General features: G+C 46.7%; 2 protein-coding genes across 2 annotated transcripts; both read left to right on the forward strand.

Annotated features, from left to right (window-relative positions):
* The first annotated feature begins 1,935 nt into the window (after nucleotides 1-1,935).
* Nucleotides 1,936-7,069, forward strand: LOC127296726 (uncharacterized). The gene is made up of 14 exons (XM_051326923.1): nucleotides 1,936-2,396; nucleotides 2,513-2,590; nucleotides 2,692-2,747; nucleotides 4,224-4,343; nucleotides 4,482-4,552; nucleotides 4,742-4,835; nucleotides 4,913-5,125; nucleotides 5,201-5,449; nucleotides 5,573-5,681; nucleotides 6,082-6,149; nucleotides 6,266-6,335; nucleotides 6,419-6,493; nucleotides 6,581-6,672; nucleotides 6,757-7,069. The coding sequence occupies exons 1-14, from the start codon at nucleotides 2,034-2,036 to the stop codon at nucleotides 6,836-6,838; spliced, it is 1,740 nt and encodes a 579-aa protein (XP_051182883.1). The 5' UTR covers nucleotides 1,936-2,033; the 3' UTR covers nucleotides 6,839-7,069.
* A 2,605-nt stretch (nucleotides 7,070-9,674) lies between these two features.
* On the forward strand, nucleotides 9,675-11,424 carry LOC127296728 (inorganic phosphate transporter 1-2). The gene has a single exon (XM_051326925.2). The coding sequence runs from the start codon at nucleotides 9,738-9,740 to the stop codon at nucleotides 11,319-11,321; it is 1,584 nt and encodes a 527-aa protein (XP_051182885.1). The 5' UTR covers nucleotides 9,675-9,737; the 3' UTR covers nucleotides 11,322-11,424.
* The last annotated feature ends 1,746 nt before the right edge of the window (nucleotides 11,425-13,170 follow it).

Consider the following 13,170-nt stretch of genomic DNA (forward strand, 5'->3'; position numbering starts at 1 on the left):
CCCTCTGGTCCCTCTCTGGTGCTCTCGAAGCTTCCTTGAAATATAAGATACTGGGCGTTGATTTCTTCCAATTCCGAGAATATTTTCTTACTAGGATTTCTGAAACCAAAAACAACAGAAAACAGGAACTGACACTTCGGCATCTTGTCAACAGGTTAGTTCCGGAAAATGCATAATAATAACATAAAGTGTGTATAAAACATGTGAGTATTGTCATAAAACAAGCATGGAACATAAGAAATTATAGATACGTTGGAGACGTATCAGGGCCCACACACTAGGGCGGCGCGGGCCCCTTCTTGGCCGCGCCGCCTTAGCGTGGCGCCACCTCGTGGCCCCACTTCGTATCCTCTTCGGTCTTCTGGAAGCTTCGTAGAAAAATAAGACCCTGGGCGTTGATTTCGTACAATTCCAAGAATATTTTCTTTGCAGGATTTCAGAAACCAAAAACAGCAGAAAACAACAACTGGCTCTTCGGCATCTTGTCAATAGGTTAGTGCCGGAAAATACATAAATATGACATAAAGTGTGTATAAAACATGTGAGTATCATCATAAAAGTAGCATGTAACATAAGAAATTATAGATACGTTTGAGACGTATCAACGGGCCGGCACCGTCGTTGCGTCGCTCCGTTGCCTGCTTCTCCGCCGCCTCCCGCGCGGTCGCTATGGCTCGGTGCGCCGCCGCGTCCTGGCTCAGTGCCTGCTCCAGCCTCGCGTTGGCGGCGTCGTCCTTGAGCGTCTCGAAAGAATCGACGATGGCCCTCTGCTCCGCCGCCCTCTCCTCCGGCGTAGGCACATCAGGGTCATCGGGGGACCAAGATATCTCTGAGTCGGAGTCCTCTGCTGCAGCAGCGGCCGCCAGCCTGTGCTGTTCCAGCTTGGCGTCCAACGTCGCGTGGCCCGCCAGCTCCTCCTCTGCTTCCTGCGCCGCGAGTGCCAGGGCCGCGGCGTCCATGACCGGGTGGAGGAGGTCGGTGCTGTCTTCGGAGTCGAACTCCTCGGAGGAGCTCGAGGCCGGAGGAGGTGGAGTGGGAGGTGAAGGTGGAGGTGGAGGTGCGGCAGCCTGGTCGCGTCCGACGCTGCTCATGGTGGATCTGCTGGAGGCTGAGAGGAAAGCGGCGCTACGGCAGCGGCGACTAGGGTTTAGTGAGGAGATGAGATGCTCGTGCCTCTGTATATATAGGTCGGAGGCGGGCGACGGCCGCGCCACGCGTGGCATCGCCATTACTACGTGCGCAGAGGTAGGCGACGGCCGCACGCCACGCGAGGCATCGCCATTTATGCGGCCGCAGACTGCCGAAGCGACGCCTCGCTGCCAGTACCGGCGGAGAAGACGCATCGACGCAGGGTCACTACCAGGCGGGCCCGACGAAACGTCCGCTTGACGCGAGCGAATACTTTCCGCGTCCGCCGAGCGTCCGCCAGAGACGCATCCCAGACGCATATTTGGGTCAGGTTTGCGTCTCCGCGGACGACCTGGTTATTTTACGTCGCCCCGCTGGATATTATGCCAGACGTATTTTCGATCATGGCGGACGAAAACGGTCGCTCAAGATCCGGTTTGCGTCGCGCCGCCGCTAGAGATGCCATTATTAACGAAAACGGGGCAAATGGCCATAAGGACGGCGACGATTTGGCCCATGCTATCAATCAATTTCAAGGGCTGGTTGAGGTCGACACATTCGGCTTGTTCACGTGGTGCCCACTCGTCCTAATAATCCAGCTAGCATCGGCTGCATGCGCCTCTCAAACATACCGACGTGTTATCATACCAATTACAATGACATGTAGGGCCTACAACTCGTCTGTCCAGCATGTCAGTGCCATAACCACTCGTAATCATTTTCTTCCTCGCGTCTGCAAATTTCCGCAGACGGCACAATTATTGTGGCAATTTTAATAAAACCCAATTCCCCATCCGGTTCCGCCCCGATCCCCAAACTCCTCTCCACCTCCACCTCCACTTCGCGCGCGCGCGAACCCGCCTCTCCCGTCCCGACGCCATCCCAGCCGGCTCCGATCCGGCCCCATGCAGCACCGCTCGCCGGCGGCCGCCTCGGCCTCGGCCTCCCCCTCCCCCGGGGCGGTGGCTGCCGCGGCGGCGGCCATGGCGCCCGGCGTAGGCGGGGTGGAGCCGGCCGTGACGCTCGACCAGGTCCCGCGCTGGAGCGACCCCGACCAGCGCCTCCCCTCCTCCCCCACCGCCGCCGGATCCGAGGCCCCCGCCTCCTCCTTCCTCTCCTTCGCCGACCCCCTCGACGCGGCCGCCGGGGCGGGGGGCCGCGGCGCGTCCCGCTTCCCCGTCGACGACCACGTCAACTCCAAGATCTACCTCTGGCGGGGCCAGCCATGGAGCCTCGAGGTCGACGCCGTCGTCAACTCCACCAACGAGGTCCGTCCCTCGCGATTCCCATCCCTCCTCCTCTCGTGCCGCAACCGCAAACATACATACACTAGCAGCAGCATCACGATCGGTAACGCTAATTGGTTCGCAAATGCTTCCCGCAGAGCTTGGACGAGGCGCACAGCAGCCCGGGGTTGCACGCGGCGGCGGGGCCAGAGCTCGCCGAGGAGTGCGCCACCCTGGTACGTTTTTTCCTCCGATGCTGTTTCTACCTTCTTGAGCCGCATTTCGGTTTGGGATCGTGATCAGCGGGGCGGCCTTTTGTTTTCATCCATCTTTGCAGGGTGGGTGCCGGACTGGGATGGCCAAGATGACCAACGCCTACGATCTACCTGCTAGGTTGGTCATCTCATTTTGTTCTTATTTCCCATTGGGTATATACACACTGTTTACCCACAGAGAAGCCCATATGACCGACAATCCTCATATGACTGATTTTGCATCCTCCATGCTTGTAGTAGTAACACTTTAGAATGGAGACTACAGAGGGTACATAGCACAATCTTTCCAGTACTGACTCAAATGTAGTTGGGAAAAACCAGTGTTCAAGCTATAACATCTTGTGTATGAATTCTTGAATGCAGGGTGTCCATTTCTGATTGGGTATATACACAGTGTTTGCTCACTACAAGTTTGCATATGATCAATAATCCTTTTGTAATTGCAGATTTTGCATCCTTTTCTACTCTTTTTTTTATAAAAAAGAAGGCAGCCAAATTGACCATTGCTCCAAGGAAAATTTTGACATATTGTTGTTTTATCTGCTGTTGCCATCTTATAGTGATTTTTTTTAGTTATTTCGCAAAAACAATAGTGATTATTTTTAGTTGCAAATCAGTAGCTATCTCAGCAAAAGAGTAGTTGCAGGGATGGCATAACTGTTGGTTTGTAGTCTGACATCCATTTGCAGAAAATGTACTCGGTTACATAAGCAGTGAACGCTGTGGAGTTCATTTGCATAACTTGGCAAACTGTTAGACCCTTTCAGAGGGAATTAACACTCAAGTACATTATCATCTCGATTAATGGACAGAGCAACATTTTATGGCATATTCTTCTGTAAGCATGAACAATCATATTTTCGTGGTCAACGTTCATCATTATGGGACCCTGGTTTTGCACTCTGAGACACCCCACCCTCCTCTCTCAATAAATTATCTGTCGGCATTATTTTGCTAAGACAATGCTGTTCTGCTAATATATTTTACCACTAGAAAATTGGTGATACTTTATAGTTAATTAAATTTTAGTGGGAAGATCTATTTGTTCCAAAAACGCCCATTTGTTCTGACCATATGGGCGATTACTCCTGCTGTTCGATGTCAAATCAGCCATTACAACTGCAATGGTTGCTCACCATAGACCAGTCCTAATTTTCTGGTTCCATGCTGCATTCCGTAGTGTAAAACCAATTACACTTTGTCTGTAATTTGCTCCAAAGTGCAATTTGAACTCTGCATTTTCCATCTGAATGAATACTTGCTGTAAACAGATCAGATCAGACCTTACCTGTCTTATGCTCTAGGGTGATCCGCTCCTAAGCATTTTTTTTTCTTAAGTCAAAACTTCTATGTTTGACCAAGTTTATAGAAAAAAATACCAATCTCTAGATTACCAAATCAGTATCATTAGATCCACTATTAAATATATTTTCTTATTATATTTATTTTGTATTTTTTGTAAAACATTGGTAAAACTTTGAAGGTTTGATTTAGGACAAAATTTATATGCCTTATATTTTGGAATGGTGGAAGTCATTGATTTTTATTATATTTGCTCTTCATCTGTTACCATACTTATCGATTTGTTTTCCAGGAAGGTCATCCATACGGTGGGCCCTAAATATGCTGTCAAATATCACACAGCGGCAGAGAGCGCACTTAGCCACTGCTACAGGTCTTGTATGGAACTACTTGTTGAGAATGGTCTTGAAAGGTATATTAAAAGCTTTGACGCTTGAATACGTACATATTTTTATTTATTTTACATTTTGGTGTCTTCCAATATTGCAATTCACATAGTATGTCCTGCAATTTTATGAGATTAAGTTTTTTTTGCCTTTAATGTGATTAGCATCGCAATGGGTTGCATATACACAGAGGCCAAGAATTACCCTCGCGAACCAGCAGCTCATGTGGCAATAAGTGAGTTGTCTTGTCAATATTTTGTTTCAATTCTCTTTATGTTCCGCTATTGTTTGATTTGTTCAACGGCTGCTATTCTATGGATGCGGACTCCAAAGAATGGATTTTGTCTGTGTTAATTATTTATTTGTTCAACAGTTAGCTTTTCCTAGTTTCTAAGTCCCGTCTTCTTTGGATGAGGTTGAGCAGGAACTGTTAGACGTTTTCTGGAGAAGCAAAAGGACAATATAACTGCTGTTGTCTTTTGTACTATATCATCATCTGATACAGAGATATATAAGCGGTACTTAAACTGAAACTAGTACTGCTAGTTAAATGTGATGATTTTCTTGCATAGATTGATAGTGTTGCATCCTGTAGATTGCTTCCTCTGTATTTCCCACGGGACAAACAGGAGGAAGAGATAGCTTCGTTAAAACTTCCAGCTGATGTTGGGGATGAGAATGGCGAGCCAATAATAGATGAAAGGAAAATAAGAATAAAAACGTTGCCTGCGGAGGCAGCAAATAGCAAATATCCAGCTCCCGTGCCCGCAGATAATCCCCTTTCTGGTTCTGGATTGACACGCAGAAGGTGAGACTCAACATGTTACTTGACGATGATTGTTCCTTAGTTGGAGTTTGTCTCATTCTGTTTTGTTCCATACAGAAATTCGAAGATGGATTCATATTTGGATCCTACCTTTATGTCCATAATTAAAGATCCAGATCTCCGACGCAAGGAGCAATGGGAAAAGTCTGCCCAGGCAAAGAAAGGATTTAATTGTGCCAAGTTGCTCGGTTTAGGCGATCTTGGTGGTCCTGCCTTATCGGCTGCCGAAGAATATTCACTTCATTCAAGATACCTTGCTAAAGCAAATTCCCTCAATCTTTCAGAAATCGCTGAAATGAAAATAATGTATGTAAATTCGTCATTTTCTATTTATTTTGGACTTTCTTCAGGCTGCTTTCTATCCATGACAATTTTTCCTGTTGGCGCTGTATCATTTGCCTGTATTTTGACATTGTTTGTCAATTTCAGTTACCGTGGTGGTGTCGATAGTGAAGGGCGTCCAGTTATGGTGGTTGTTGGCGCTCACTTTCTTCTTCGCTGTTTAGATCTTGAACGATTTGTTCTATATGTAGTAAAGGTAATAAATTGAAACACTTGAACTGCACATGATATGCAGTAACTTTCCCTGATATATCATGATTCATGAGCTTGCATTAATATACAATAGTGCTGCCTCAAAATGCAAAAGTTCTTAAGGTGTCAAATTGTCTTGAAGGATTTAAATACATAATGCACTATTTTATGGATATATATGCAATTTAACAACATTGATGATTGGGCCCACAACAAGAAAAGTAAAGGCAATGCATCTAGCAGTTACTTTGTACTATGGAAGTAGATCTGCAATTTCCTTTCTACTTATATATGATATTTGCTGCAGCCTCTTTTGGTACTACTTGATAGTACCCATTCCTTTTTTTTTTTTGGAACATCTGGACAATAATCCCTGACGGGATTATGATATGCTTTGCTTACAGGAGTTTGAGCCTTTGATTCAAAAGCCGTACTCTATTGTCTATTTCCACTCGGCAGCATCCTTACAAGTGTAAGTGTTTGATATGTAGGCTGGGAGGAAATTGCATTTCTATCTGAACCTTAGTGTATTTAATAGTATTTAAGAAGCAGTGGGTGTAACTTGAGTTCTTGTGATTGAATTTACAGACAACCAGACTTAGGATTCATGAAGCGGTTACAACAAATGCTAGGGCGGAAGCATCAGCGAAATCTTCAGGTTTGTACCTCATTTGATCTGATCGTGCATTAATGATTTTATGTTTGAAGAATATTAACATCTGATGTCATCGATTTCCACAGGCTATATATATACTCCACCCAACACTGGGATTGAGAACAGCTATTTTGGCGTTGCAGCTTCTTGTTGATGGAGATGTAAGTGTGGTTGCAAATACTTTTCTCCTTATTACTGGGCATGATTTGTTTTCATGAAATTCCAACTTCTCGTTGTGTGTGAATCAGGTCTGGAAGAAAGTTGTCTATGTTGACAGATTGATGCATTTGTTCAGATATGTACCACGAGAACAACTAACCATTCCAGATTTTGTCTTCCAGTAAGGAAATCTTGCAAATTTTATAGCTTTTTCACAGGTTTTCTAGCTAAGATACGTTCAGTACTGATGTATTTAATCACGCAGGCATGATCTCGAAGTGAATGGTGGAAAGGGCATAATCGTTGATCCTAGAACAAAGCATGTCTATCAAAGACCGTCAGGTTGATATTTAGTAACTCGTTCCTTCCAGTTCGTCGGTCAACTCTTGTAAAAACTATGTCCTCTAGCAGAGTTTTTCTAGATCCTTGCAGTATGTACCTAGTTGAGTTGGCATTATGTTCTACTTACATTCTTTCTTATCTTAGGAAGGTGAATATGTATATCAGCATATGTATCTTGTTCTGTACAACCAAATAAAGGCTGTATCTAAATGTCCCCCAAGTTCTCCCGTTGCGATTAGTCGCCTAGTCCTTATGTACTGTAAAATCTTGACTGGTCCTTGCAGTGGAGTAATATGTTGTCTGGTTACTAATGTTCTGGACAAGTGGACACGCGGGTGTTATAATCTTTTAAAGTCACCTACCTGCATCTTCCCAGATAGGATTCATACACCGTATGGTGCCTAGATATCTCCACTTTGGCCACCGGGCAAGTTAGTACTTTTTATTGTTCACCATTTTGTCCACACCTGTAAAATTTGCTACCGTCAAGTTTGATCTGTTTTATTTTTATTTGTGGGTAGCAGTAAATATCAAGACAATTTGATTAGGAAATGTCAACCCATTTACAATCGGCAAGGCTGACATTTAATGTACATACCAACTTATTGCTTGTACATTTGTCAAACGTGACAGTGATACTGTATATCATCATGAGCGGTTGCTCTCGAGAATCAAATTACCTTGCGTCTGAAGTTAATAAGTAACAATGGCGCCTTAGAATAATGGACCGTAACATTTTGGAGCAACTTTCTTGAGACGATTATCTCATCAAACTGTCAGTGAACCACACTTTTTTAGGAACGGGCGGCCGTTGTTCACCCCTCAACAACACCAACAGGGGAAGCTGTATGCTGTTTTTCTGAATTCATGAGTAGGAAAACTGTGTTGATGATGGCTGAGCTGTGGTTGTCACATTCTAAAGCAAATATTAGCTAGACTTGCTCAAATTTAAGGTATTGTGGAAAAAAACTGTTGGATGGTCTATCATCACTGTATTCAATAAATCATGTTGAAGTTACATAAACTCTGTTAGAAAGTCATCAAACATTTCAGGTCGTATCCTTTCCAATGCTAAGCTTGTTCAGAGCATGATTAATAAAATTGGTTAGCATAAATTATCTACAATCAGTTAAACCAGATGAGATCATGATTTTGAGGCTTTAATAACAATGCCAGAGGGCAGAAAGTCTAGTTGTTTTTAAAAGTAGTTGACAAATGCATTCGACTCCGTCAGGTAGTACCATCTACCAGACTAATTGGGTTTGCAATTGTTGTACTGTCATGCTTTACTTATTGTAAAGCCGTTGTTGATAAGAGCTGTTGTAGATGATAATAGTCAGATAGCTTCTCTTGGGATTGATGATTGTGTCTCCACTGCTCTTATACCTTCCGCCGGGAGATGATAGGAGTGGAAACCCTCATAGGCTTGCGAGCTGCTCCTGTTATTTCTGCAGATTTACGTTAAAAATGGAAGTCGTACTATGAAAATTGAGTATTGAAAGATGAACCTTTCCACCTCTATGGAAAATCAATACCTATGGTCATATTTCATCTCGCAAGGCGTGATGCAGAGGAAATATATACCTCAATATAGTACTCCCTCCGTTCCTCCATTTTGGTATGCTGCAGCGTTAATTAGTATGGAGCTGTAATTTGGTGTTTACGGGACGGATGCGGGCCGCGCTTGCCACCCTAGTTATGCTGCACGACCTTTTGGTATTGCCAATACCATGCCATGATATAGTGCAAACTAGTCACAAGTTGGCAAGGTTCCCCCGCATATTCGGATATCTTCACATATTTTTCATCCTTTGAGAAAGTTTGTAATAAGCTAGTACGTACAGGTACAGCCTACAGCCGCTTTGATCTAATGCCACAGATACGTGAGCTGTGCTTGGCCAGACAGGTTGCAATTTATTATACTCCCTCCGTACTACATACATGCATATTTCAATAAAATCGAGAGAGTAAACAATCAAGGAGGGAGAGTGAGGATGCAAGTTAATGCTTTGGATAGTACGGAGTACGGCCTATTTGCTGCCCTGCCTGCATGCTGCTAAATCTGCATATGTTTGTAGTCGTTTTTACATTCCAAATGACCAATGTTATGAGCGTATGGCTATTGCCTGCGATTCTACCTGAAACTGGGTTTAGAGGTGATCATGAACAATTTCAATGGCTGTATTTGCACGAATTCGTATGGCAATATTTGCATGACTTGCATTTTCCATACCAATTTCTTGGAGAAATCGTCTTTTTCTTGTTCTTTTCTGTCTTAAGAAATCGATAGAGCCTTTGCCTTATTGTCATACCACGCGAATAGGTATGGAGGAGAGAAAAACATTAGTAACCCCACCTATTAAGACAGGTCACAAGATAGTTGTATTGATAACATTTAGATAAAACTCACATTACAATCTCGACCTTTTCTGGCAGCCCTTTATTCCTTACAATTTGTTCCGTTGAGGTATATTCCCAGCATAAATATGCCGTGGTTTCAATATTTTTCTTTTCATATTTCTATATTGAAGCATGAAAGTCAAAACTGATAAACTTCAGTTTGGCATTCCTCAATCCCCCAACTAAGATGTGTCTCTAAACGAAGGCATTTGACCTTTGATGCATCTTGACAATGTACGGCTGTACCTGCCGTACATAGGGTATTTTATTCCTGCAACTAGCCAATGTCCGGATTGGTATATCCATATCGTAGGTCCACGATGCATACATGTTTCTATGCCCATTCCAATCTTTATCTAACTTTGCTAACTTCCCCTTGTCTGCCTATATATAGGTACCAGCGGTACGGAAGAAAACACACAACAAGAAAGCTAGAGAAGATCGAAGTAGAAGCGGAGAGCTCATAGCTAGTGGAGAGGTCAATAACTAGTTGATCGATCGGCCATGGCGGGTGAACAGCTCAACGTGTTGAAAGCACTTGACCAGGCGAAAACGCAATGGTACCATTTCACGGCCGTGGTGATCGCCGGCATGGGCTTCTTCACCGACGCCTACGACCTCTTCTGCATATCCCTCGTCACTAGGCTGCTGGGGCGCATCTACTACACCGAAGCTGGCAGCAACGAGCCGGGTCACCTCCCGGCAAACGTGTCAGCCGCCGTGAACGGCGTGGCCCTCTGCGGCACGCTCGCGGGGCAGCTCTTCTTCGGCTGGCTCGGTGACAAGCTCGGCCGCAAGAGCGTCTATGGTTTCACGCTCATCCTTATGGTTCTCTGCTCCATCGCGTCAGGGCTCTCGTTCGGGCACGAGGCCAAGGGTGTCATAGGGACGCTCTGTTTCTTTCGCTTCTGGCTCGGCTTCGGCGTTGGCGGCGACTACCCCTTATCGGCGACCATCATGTCCGAGTACGCCAACAAGAAAACACGCGGCACCTTCATCGCTGCCGTCTTTGCCATGCAGGGCTTCGGTATCCTGTTCGGCACCATCGTCACCATTGTTGTCTCCTCCGCGTTCCGGAACGCGTTCCCAGCGCCACCCTTCTACGTCGACGCAGCGTCATCCATTGGGCCGGAGGCCGACTACGTGTGGCGCATCATTGTCATGTTCGGCACCATCCCTGCCGCGCTGACCTACTACTGGCGCATGAAGATGCCAGAGACCGCGAGATACACGGCGCTCATCACCCGCAACACGAAGCAAGCCACCGCGGACATGTCCAGGGTGCTCAACAAGGACATCACCGAGGAGGAGGAGAAGGTCCAGCTTCAAGTGGCCTCCGGGGACACTTGGGGCCTCTTCTCGCGGCAGTTCATGAGCCGCCACGGACTACACCTGCTAGCCACCACAAGCACATGGTTCCTGCTGGACGTCGCCTTCTACAGCCAGAACCTATTCCAGAAGGACATCTTCACCAAGGTCGGATGGATCCCGCCGGCAAGGACAATGAGCGCCCTCGAGGAGCTGTACCGCATCGCTCGTGCCCAGGCGCTCATCGCTCTTTGCGGCACCGTACCGGGCTACTGGTTCACCGTCGCCTTCATCGACATCATTGGCAGGTTCTGGATCCAGCTCATGGGTTTTGCCATGATGACCATCTTCATGCTCGCCATCGCCGTGCCCTACGACTACCTCGTCAAGCCAGGGCACCACACCGGCTTCGTCGTTCTCTACGGCCTCACCTTCTTCTTCGCCAACTTCGGGCCCAACAGCACAACCTTCATCGTGCCCGCCGAGATCTTTCCGGCCAGGCTCCGCTCCACTTGCCACGGTGTCTCTGCCGCTGCCGGTAAGGCCGGGGCGATCATCGGTGCATTCGGGTTCCTGTATGCATCACAGGATCAGAAGAAGCCCGACAAAGGGTACTCCGCGGGTATCGGCATGCGCAACGCACTCTTCCTGCTTGCTGGCACCAACTTCCTGGGATTGCTTTTCTCACTGCTGGTGCCAGAGTCAAAGGGAAGGTCGCTCGAGGAGATCTCCAAGGAGAACTATGACGATGACGCAACCATTACCCCTGCTGGTGCCTAGTGTTTTACATGTATGGCTCGTGTGTTTGCTTTTGCTTCCTTTTGCTCGTGTGTTGCCACTCGCTGAATTCGTGGCGTCGGTTTGATGTCCGCGTGCAATTCCTTTTTTTTCAGTTGGACCTTAACACAAACCTATCGTTTGTGTTATATGCATTGTTTCTTTTGTTCACCAAGAATCGATCTCTATGAAAATCAATGACTTGATTCGTGCTAAAAGCGACTTCTTGTATGTTTCGCGTGGAGAAATGTATTGGGTTCTAAGAAAATTAACCAAACTTGGGGGGAAAGCACGATGGTACTAGGGTTCCCAGGCGGTAGCTCGTGCATGAGACTGCAAGCTTTCCTTTGGGATCGCTCTTATAAGTTTTTTCAGCATAAAAGGGTGCCCCACCATTTCATTGCAACAAGAAATCAAAATCTAGACAAGGTAGATCTGGGATTGTGCTCTTATACATTTTATCTAAATATTCTCAGCCAACTTTCCTCCAAGTGTTTGAGAATGACATTATTTTTTTTACCAATGCAACTATCGCGTCCGCAAGACAGAGGACACTGGGGTTTGCACCTTTTTTTATTCGGTAGTGGGCACTGGTAGTTTCAAACCTAAATGAAGCAAGATACAAAAATACACAATTTTTACCCAAGTTTAGGACGCATGATGCGAAACCCCTACGTCATGCATATCTTATCTCTTTAGACTCAAATAGGGTACACGAGGAGCTGAGACTCCCTATTTCTTCTCCTCCTTTAGAGTTTTTCCTCTCCTTCCTCCAAGCCTAACCTTACACAGAAAACCCGTCATCCTTTTTTATACTAAAGGGGATACCACATAGTGTATGTGCATGTTCTGCAAATGGCATCCAACAGGGTGGGCGGTGGTACAGATGAACCAACTTCCTATGTGTCCTACACGTCGTAGTTCTTGATGTGACGTCATCAATCCATCCCATCGACTTGCCACTGTGTGCAGTCCGGTAGAGTGCACTGCAACCGTCGGGTGGTAATTGGCCTTTTAGACGGCGCCAAGGGTGTGGCACCAAGTTTCCAGTATGCGCTCCCGCGGGAAGGCGTGTCATGGATCCCGGGTACGCGCCTCCCTCGGAGGCCATCCTGCCGCTGGCGAGGCCTCTCCGCTCATCATCGTGTCGTTGAAGTGTGCTCGGATTGCCCACAAGTCCTTGGAGATGACGTCTTCGGGACATGTCCTCCTAGCACTGCTCTTTAATGAAGAAGTTCATGATGGACATATATTTGGTGATCATGGTGGCACAACAACGCCCCTCCCCGGGCACAACAGTGGTACCGAGTTTGCATGCCTTCAAGCCTCTCTCTCTATGGGGCACCATCTTGGCCCACACGAACGGTGCACTGGGCATCTTGGTTCCCACTACGTTGGGAGTAGCCCCCGGGAAGGTGTCGGCAATATCCTTTGTTTTGGGCTTCGCTGGGACGCACCACTGCACCCGCCATACCCGGGCGTGCGAGAGTTGTAGGGCTATGCCCCAAGACAAAATGCATGGGCCCGACACAGTAGTAACTTCAATTATGTGTCAAGCGTCGCGGGTGCAAGAGCGCATACGTCGCGTTACTCGAGTGGATGATGGTATATAGTTGGCAAGGGTGAGAATTTTTGACTTAACTGTCCACCCCCTTGGGCTCGCCTTGATCGAAGGGTGGCAACGGGAAATGTGTCCCATCACGGCATCACCATGCTGTAGTTAATGGACAAGGAGATGAACTTCCTAGCAATTCCCCACCCCAGCCTACGAAAACCATCTCCGCGGATCCACTCCCCACATTCTTCTTATGCTCCCATCTTCCTCTCTGATCAGATCTGAGCCAGACATCCA

The sequence above is a fragment of the Lolium perenne genome, chromosome 4 (assembly GCF_019359855.2).
Source record: "Lolium perenne isolate Kyuss_39 chromosome 4, Kyuss_2.0, whole genome shotgun sequence".
Taxonomy (NCBI): Eukaryota; Viridiplantae; Streptophyta; class Magnoliopsida; order Poales; family Poaceae; genus Lolium; species Lolium perenne.

Coding starts and splice junctions, on each gene's coding strand:
- LOC127296726 (XM_051326923.1), top strand. CDS start 2,034: ATGCAGCACCGCTCGCCGGCGGCCGCCTCGGCCTCGGCCTCCCCCTCC. Junction 6,336..6,418: donor AGCATCAGCGAAATCTTCAG/GTTTGTACCTCA, acceptor CGATTTCCACAG/GCTATATATATACTCCACCC. Junction 6,494..6,580: donor AGCTTCTTGTTGATGGAGAT/GTAAGTGTGGTT, acceptor TGTGTGAATCAG/GTCTGGAAGAAAGTTGTCTA.
- LOC127296728 (XM_051326925.2), top strand. CDS start 9,738: ATGGCGGGTGAACAGCTCAACGTGTTGAAAGCACTTGACCAGGCGAAA.